Source organism: Cyprinodon variegatus, unplaced genomic scaffold, assembly GCF_000732505.1.
Source record: "Cyprinodon variegatus isolate N-32 unplaced genomic scaffold, C_variegatus-1.0 Scaffold963, whole genome shotgun sequence".
In the NCBI taxonomy this organism is placed as follows: domain Eukaryota; kingdom Metazoa; phylum Chordata; class Actinopteri; order Cyprinodontiformes; family Cyprinodontidae; genus Cyprinodon; species Cyprinodon variegatus.
Window position 1 is genome coordinate 78,714 of NW_015151416.1, and position 8,629 is coordinate 87,342.

General features: G+C 44.4%; 1 protein-coding gene across 1 annotated transcript in view; it reads left to right on the forward strand.

Moving 5' to 3' along the window:
- The window catches only part of LOC107100347 (armadillo repeat-containing protein 1-like), a 14,962-nt gene extending 8,572 nt beyond the window's left edge, over positions 1–6,390 (forward strand). Inside the window, exons 2-6 of the mRNA XM_015398800.1 lie at positions 825–916; positions 1,161–1,344; positions 1,418–1,534; positions 1,933–2,007; positions 3,859–6,390. Coding sequence (XP_015254286.1) covers positions 825–916; positions 1,161–1,344; positions 1,418–1,534; positions 1,933–2,007; positions 3,859–4,050 — 660 coding nt within the window. The 3' untranslated portion in view covers positions 4,051–6,390. The remainder of the gene's footprint in view (positions 1–824; positions 917–1,160; positions 1,345–1,417; positions 1,535–1,932; positions 2,008–3,858) is intronic.
- The last annotated feature ends 2,239 nt before the right edge of the window (positions 6,391–8,629 follow it).

The window sequence follows — 8,629 nt, forward strand, 5'->3', positions numbered from 1 at the left end:
TCAAAAAAGTACTCCAGAGTGTTGTTCAGCATGGGGGTGAGTAGAAAATGAAGGCTAATCATGTTTTGGGTGTACTATTCCTTTAATAACTGGGGATGTCTAATTCTGAAATCCTGTGTGTTTGGGTTGTTATAGATACTGCAACATCTATCTATCTATCTATCTATCTATCTATCTATCTATCTATTCCTTTGTGCTTCACTCTCACATCAGTCCTTCTTCTCTGTCCATCCCTATCTTATCGTAATCTCTTAACTACAAGCTGAGCTAGCATCTCCTCAGGTCAAAGTTAAAAAGATCTGTTAGCATTTCTCAGGTTGTCATAGTAACAGGTATTACCAACGTTATGGTGACTGACTTTGCTAGTTCCCAATAACAGCTTAAACTGCAGCTTTACCTGAATGATCTCTAAACACCAGAAGCTCGTGGCTTTTAGGTCGGCCTAAAACACAGCAGCCAGCAGGATGGAGGACTTTAGACGTGATTAATCAGCTCGGCGGTTCTGATCCAGCTCAGACTGACTCTCATTATTTATGGCTTCCTGAAAACAACTTCTATTCATCCAATATTTTTGGTTGTAGAGTTTTACTCCTTGTAGAACTAGATGTGCTGTTCGGATCTCAGTATCCTGAGAACTCTAAACAGAACCAGAGAATCTCTTCTCTGATTGGCCAGTCACTTTCCAATCAGTCTGAGCTGTGTGGATGGTGTCCATACCTGCAGCAGGAGGATCAGTTTCACCCACAGCTATATATGATCTAAGGAAGCCTGAGTGGTCCAGAGTATTATAGGATCTGATGGATTGCTTCTCTCTGTGTCTCCAGGCGATTCGATATCTTGCAGAATGTGGACCCAACAGGGAGAAGCTGAAGACAGAGCTTGGAATGATGCTGAGCCTGCAGAACATTATGCAGAAGTGAGTGACAGATCCCAGATGTTGAGATTATTTAGTCTGACATGAAGGACGGAGCTTCTACTGTAGAACCTGAGAGGTCCAGTCTAGCTGAGAGGATCCCTGCTCTCAGCCATATGCCGCTATTAATGTCTGTTATCATATTTAGTGTTAGAATTCGACATCAGCTCTATTAAGGCCGATTAAGGTCTGATCCAACTGTTGGACCCGGTGGGTTCAGGTCTAATGAATCTGAACCTTACTGCAGGTCCACCACTCCAGGAGAGACCAAACTGCTGGCCTCAGAGATCTATGAGCTCCTGCAGGCGGCGGGCAGCACGGAGGCCGCGGCGGCGCCTGTTAGTGGCCGAAGAAAAGCTCAGTTCTTCTTGGGCTCCAGCAACAAGAAAGCCAAGACGGTGATCTTGCAGATTGACGGCCTGGATGACCCAGTCGGTTCCAGAACCTTCAGAGATAAATGCTGGTGAGAAAGCTGCCGGTTTCTGACGCTCTGCCTCTCTGCAGGGTCGGCGGAGTCTCTGTGAGGAGGCCCTGCTGAAGATCCGTGGAGTCATAAGTTTCACCTTCCAGATGGCTGTGAAGAGATGCATTGTCCGGATCCGGTCCGACCTCAAGGCCGAGGTGAGGCGGGTTCTATACAGTCCGGTCTGACCAAGGTTTCTCCATAAAGGAATCAGGCTTTACAGTAAATGACTAGAGAAATTAAATCCTCAGAATAAATGGAAATTACATTAAAAACAGAAACAAAACCAGATTTTCCTCCCATGTTGCTCCAAATGAGCAGGGGATGGTTCCTCTGGGTCCTAATGCCAGGCATATTTACTCTGTGCCTGAAAATCACAGTATTTTTGTGAAATACATTTTTCTACCTTGTAAACTAAAATGTCTGACGATGTCATTTATGTGCATCAATAGATACAATATAGCTTGATTTTTTGGCTTCTGGTTCTTGTTTTTTTTACCTTATTGGTCCCAATGTGAAAGGGTCCCCTGACGATGTGTATCTCTTGATGTTTCAGGCGCTGGCGTCTGCCATCGCCGCCACTGAGGTCATGACTGCTCAGCAGGTGGTGAAGGCGGAGAACGGGGAAGAGGTCAGGTCACCTGATAAATTACTATTTCCTATTTCTTTCGTACCAGTGGGTGCTTATCAAAATGTATGTTGACCTACTCGCCCTGGTCATCATGATCTGGACCATGTCCTGATGGCCTCTCATAACTCTGTCCTTTCTAATAATTTTTTAATAACCTCTGAGTTTAATCTAACAGAGCCCTCCAACCAAGGATACGTTTTCATTACAGTAGATCATTATCAGACAAACGTGTTACATCTTTTAAAGATGCTCTTCCATATTTAATGCCCGCTCTACCTCAGAACCACCAGCAGAGGGCAGCGATTTAAATTCTACCCTATCAACAATTGATGCCCCTTTAGACGGTGCTACTTCCTCGTGTTTGGAAGAAGCTGACAGGGCAAAAATCTATTTAATCAATTTATCAAATTTTCTGTTTTCAGATATTTAATTTTTGAAAAATCAGTATTTATTTAACAATAAAACACAATTGAACATTGACTTTCTTTGATACAGGTGAAGATTTCTTGTTTGAAGCAACCTTTAAACTGAAGTAACGTTGAAAAACATTTTTCTATGATCGAGAAACTTTATTGTCATAGAAGGATTTTTTAATGGATTTAAAGAGATTTATTCTGTGATTGAATAATAAATATCCTACCCATTATGTGATCCAAATAAAAAGAAAACATGACTTCAATCAACAAGTTGCTTCAAACTAAAAATCTTCACTTCTATCCAAAGAAAAACATTTTCAAAGAAAGTGTTCAAATGTGTTTTTCTTTTTCTCAGTTATATTTTTGCCTTCAAACACTTTTTTAGCTTTGATTATAAAGTTATTTTTTGATTGAAAATATTTTTCTTTTTGATTGAATAATAAAGAAACAAATCTAACATGTTTTAGAAGCAGCTTCACGTCAAAGATTGAGTCGCACTTTAAATTCAGGTCATCTCCCTGAACAGATGTTTACAATAAAACTTAGCTTTACAAAGCTAAGCTAAGTTTTTGTTATCATGAAACCAAAGCAGGAAAAAAGAAAAACAACCTTAAATTAGATTTTGAATGTAAAATTCAAAAAAGGCTCCTTCTCTGGTTGGGTTCAGAGCTGTTTCAGGATAAGACCAGATCTTTAATAGATGCTTTTATAGATAAACTGAAGTCCAGTCTTAGTTCTATAATGTTTGAGAAAACTGATTCCAGTTGTGATTAGAGACCAGGTCTGTCTCATTATTCCTCCATTAAACCTGAGCTACTGAGATGTTGTTATATTAAAGACCAGCAGGGGGCAGCAGAGCCATGCTGACGGCTGACCTGATAGGCTGGGCTTCCTGTTCAGACTATTCTGGTTCTTTGATCTGTTGACGTTCCTGGATTATGGAGACTATAAGGCTTCATACAGCCTGAAAGCAGACTGCTGAAATAAGAACCAGTCGGTTATTTAGGGCCAAAGATTTGGGACCAGTTGATGATTGTTCTCATCTGAGATTTTAAATATCCTGGGAAAACGCTCCTCCATCGGACTCTGGTTAAGCATTTAGTTCTGAGTGGTTTAACTGGGCCCGTTTGTGGACCAGTGGGGGGAATGCTACTGGTTGATGGCTGGATCCATCTGGGTTCTGTTAGAAACTTTCTCTGGGTGACTCGATGAAACTCGTTTCCTTGATATGTCCTGACTAACTTGAAGTCTTTAGAAATGAAACTGTTCCTGTTTGGACCTGACAGCTGGTTCTATCAGAACGTGGATCAGGAAGCAGCATTAGTAATCAATGGTAACAGAACAGGGAATGTGGACCTCTGCCCTCTGTGAGGGCAGTGGGGCTGAACAGAATCGGGTCCAGCTTTAATCCTAGTTGATCTATTTTTGTCTCCAGGTTCTGATCCACTTCCCTGAGGGCAGTTCTGTGCAGGTGGAGCAGAACATGGACCTGCCAGAGTACCTCCCGGAGGAGGAGAGTCCGTCTCCAGAACCCGACAAGGCAGTTAGCCGGATGGGAACGGGCCAAGAGGGAACCAGCTGGCTCGGAGCCGCCGCCAACTTCCTGTCCCGCTCCTTCTACTGGTGATCCGACAGAACCGCCTCGTCCAACCGCTGTCCCCTTCCTCCGTTCAAACCATCCGTTGCCTCTCAGAACCAGAACCAGCGGCAAACCTTCCAGCTGAACCAGAATAAAACTCTCAGCTGTTGGACTCACACCAGAGTGTCTTAATGAGCAGGAAAAGTTCTGCTGGAACCAGAACAAACGAGTCAGAACAAAAAACCCAAAGGTTTTCCAGTTTTCCTTTTAATTCCTATGAGGGACCCAGTGATAAAACTGATGTTTGCAGCAGGTTCTGATCAGGAACAATGAGACCAGAACGTCCTGCTGAGTGTTTAAACATTTTCCCAGGTTCAGGTCCTGTTTCTCTCTGTTTGCCTCAGGAGAGTTCTGCGGTTTTCCAGCTGGGATCAGAACCACCTCTATCTGATGTCAGCGGGGAACTTAGAGACGTGACCCGCCTCAGAGACCCGGTTTATCACCTGTTTGCAAAATGTCGTCATGTTTACATGTTTCCTGACTGAATGCCTTGAAGTTTACTGGAACAGATGTTACCCGTCCACTGGTTCCCAGTCCTGGAGCCCAGACCGGGAGCCAGTTGGACCAGACGGTTCCTGTTGAGCATACTGAACATCAGAGAGCTGCCAAGAATTTAAAGGTTAAATCCGTCTGTCAGATTTGAAGAGGAAACGATCCAAGTTGTTCCTGAAAAACATTTCAGTAAAGTTTAAAAAAACTTCCCAGTTTTCCAGAATCGAACAGAAACTTTTCCTTGGAGCTTCGACTGATTTCCTGACCTGATGCTGCTTTTCCTGCTGTCTGCTTCTAGACCCGTAACCCCTAACGATTATCGTTGCTCTGCCACCAACATTCTTCTGGCTCCGCCCCCTTTCTTACTCCTTTGATCAGAACCGGTCCAGATCAGCTCTTCTGGCCCATTTTCAGTTCTGGTTTCCAACTAATCCTTATTGTGGTTTAATGTTGGTTCCAGACCAAAACCTGAAATTCTTGAAGTAAAACTTTGGACCTGATCAAAACTCTAGAACCAAAGTTCTACAGTTTGTGGGTTTCCATGGAGACCAGCTTTGACCAAAGGGTTAGGAGCGATCCAGTGGTGGGTCCAGTGAAACTCAGGCCAACAGGATCCAGTTCCAGAACCATCAGACTCGTTTTCTGCTGTGTTCTTTGTTCTGTCCCGGTCCTGTCGGGTTCTAACCGGACTGTTCCGGTTCTTTCTTCTGATTCCGACTGGACCATGTTAACCCTTCATCCTCTTCTTCCTCAGCGTGCAGCGTGTGAATAAAGTTGTTCAGTCTGAAACCCGTCTCTTCTTCTTTATTCATGTAAACCGGGTCCGTCGGTACCAGTGAGCTGCTGCTGAAACTGGGTGGACTGGTGAGATGGTTCTGTCAGAACCTTAACAGAATGTGAGGGCTACGGTTCTGTTGGATCTGAAGTCCATCTGGTCTTCATGATGAGGGCTGTGGTTGGAGAACATCTAGAAAACCATCTAGAAGTGGAGGATCTAGTGGGGAACTTTGGTCTTGGACCTTAAAAATGGAGCAGTGATTCCTGGCAGAACCTCCTGGTCCAAAAACAGTCACATGCTGAATCCAGAACCTTTAGCCTCCTTCTGGGGGTTCTACTTAGAAAAAAAATAAACTAGTGAAGGAGGTAAAGATCAGATTCTAATGGTGGCCCATCTGGACCCCAAATGGTTCCTCATTTTATTAAAGTGTTCATCTCTATTTGGTCTATGTCTGGTTCTGATATCCAGGACCAGGAGATCATGGAGAACCTCTGGGTTCCTAAAGGGAACCATCATCCCCTGGAAGCTCACAGTGACCCATGGATAGAACCGGGTCTGGTACCATGCTACTGAACAGCAGTTCTGCTCGTTCACAAAAAAAAAATCAGAGTTTCAGAACCAGACTGATGATGAATCCATTACTATTCAATTGTCAGATTAAAACAGGGTTTCTTGCTCAGATTGGCATAGAGGTGGATTTCCTGCGGTTTTACTACCTTTTAGAGAGGGTAGCGTTTTCTGGTGGAGAACGGCCCAACCTGTCCTGTGACGTCCCCTACTGTGACTGAATGATTGCTAAAGATGAATAGATGGTTTATCCATGAGGAGCGGTCACATTTAGGAGGCCTCCAGGTGGGAGTGAGAGTAGATGAATTTGGCCTTATTAGATTTATAGGCTTAGGTTACCTAGGCTAAGGTAAATTAAAATAATGTGCGCATAGGAAACTAAAACAGCTTTCCTTTAATTAGTTGACACCCAAATTGTAGGTAAATGCTGAAACTGTGGTCTTAAGTGAGAACATTTGGTCTGTGAAGCTTTGATTGTGATTACTTTGATCTCTGATTAATGATAGATCATCAATTATAGAGGCTCTCTGAGTCGCCTGGTCCTTCAAAGATGTGCCGCTTTCTGTGTTTCAAGTTACCTGTAAAAACGGTAACTTATCAGGGGGAGTTGTTTGGTTTTATTCTTTATACATCATGTGCATTGGTATTTTGTTAGTCAGATTAGACAGAGCAGAAGGCCTTCCTTCACGTTGTGGATGTCACAGTGTGTACGGAGGTCATCTAATCAGGACAGCCTTCCTGTCTTTAGAAACACACAGGATATGGAAACATCTTGGAGCCGGACAGATAGAGGAGAGCTATCTGTAATCCTGAAGCATAGAGACAAGATGCATGAAGGTCAGGGCATTGATGGAGTGTCAGTTTCTGATACGGACAGCTAAGCATCCACCTGATGCAACACATAGACTCATGAGCTATAAGAAGGAGGAGATGACCTTGTTCGGGGCTCAATCTTTGCTGGACGCTTGAGGACGTGATTTTTGAGCTCACAGCTGTGCAAGCTCTAAGCATTTTCTCTGTCCTGTAACGACCTGATCTGGAATAAACTCTGTTACTTTTTACTCCTGTTTTTATTGTCCTTTTTTAATCTTTTTTATGGTTTTACCGAGTTTGAGTTAAGAGTAGTAAATGACTTGCTCCCAGGAAAAGAACCGTGAGGAAGCCCTGAGGCACAACAGCTTTTTAGGGGACATAACTTCCATATTGAACTTTACAATAGGCCCAGAACTTTCCAACAGGAGGAACCAGAACCACATCAGAACTTGGCCCGGTTCGTCCCCGTCCTGGGAGCTCTGCTGTCCCTCATGGTTCTGATCCAGCCTCACCTCCTCAGGATGTCCTCTGGTTTTACAGAAGCCTGTTTATCAGCAGCAGAACCAGCAGGATGGGGGAGAACCATGGAAGGTTCTATACCCGACCTCCACCAGGAGAGGGCGCCTCAGAACCGAGCTGATCTGACTTCTTGATTCTATGGAAATATTTGGACTCTAAAGGCGATGGGTGTGGGAATAATTCTGGGCCTAACAGGTTCCTCACCCTCGGTCCAAGAACTACTGGCCTATTTCACAGCAGAACCTTCAGGTTCAGTTCTAGTGGCTGTTTTGGGTCAGTGGTGTTCAGAACCTAGAGGCCCCTCATCATTTGGACCCCTCTTTCAGCTCTGACTCGGGACCAGCTGCCCTCTGAACCGGTCCGTTCTGGTGAGACTGAGAACAGACCCGGCTGTGTTCTGTGAGACCGAGGCGGTCTGATTGGATCAATGCTGCTGTTGTTCAGCTTCAGAGGGTCACTGTGGGTCAGACTGGAGCCGTCTAAAAGCAGAACCAGACTGTGGATCCTCAGAACCGCCCAGAACTGATCCTTCAGATTAAAGTTCTGCAGATGTTCTCCTGCTGTCCATCAGGAACCGGACCCCCTTCTCAGCCCACAGAGCGGGAACCTTTGGGTCCTCAGAACCACAGGAACGTTGCTCATCCCAAACCTCAGAAAGTGAAAGTTCTGTGCAGGGAATCCCCTGATCTGATCTCAGAGCGGTGATCTCAGGGAGTTCTGCAGAAACCAGTCCACATCATGCTGACTGGGCCCAGTCTGAACTGGTTTCACTGCCAGGAACTCAGCGGGGGAGATGATTTCCCAGAACGATCTAATCAGGGTTCTTTGTTCCTGGTTCAGTGAGCTGCTAATTAGAACCATCTGGACCAAGCAGCTCCAACAGGCTGCTGATGCTCATGTTTCACCCTGTTTGGATCAGAACCAGAACCAGCCGCTGCGACATCCTGGGTCCAGATTCTGATCCATCCCGGTCAGTTATTGGATCAGAACCATTAAAGTGGACCTTCTGCTGGACTCTGAGATGTTATCTCTCTAGCTGCTTATGCTGGTCCTCAGGGTCAACTTTATTTATATATCACATTCACAACAACACTGCTACCCAGACTGCTTCACAGCAAACATATAAAAGCAAGGAAAACAATAAACTATATTGAAAGAACAATAATCTTTAATAAAAAAAAAAGAAAGCCTGTGCAAACAAGTGGGTTATAAAGGAGCCATTTAAGCATTTTAAAACAATCAAAAGGATCTTGGTGGATCTGGTGGCAGACGGACGAGCACAGGTTAGAGCTCCTGCTCAGCATTGAGGAAATTTTGGGCCCTCTGAACTGAGAAGGCGAGAAATGTTAATAGAATAGACATCCATTATCTGTTCTAGGTTGTGTCCCTCTCTTCTTG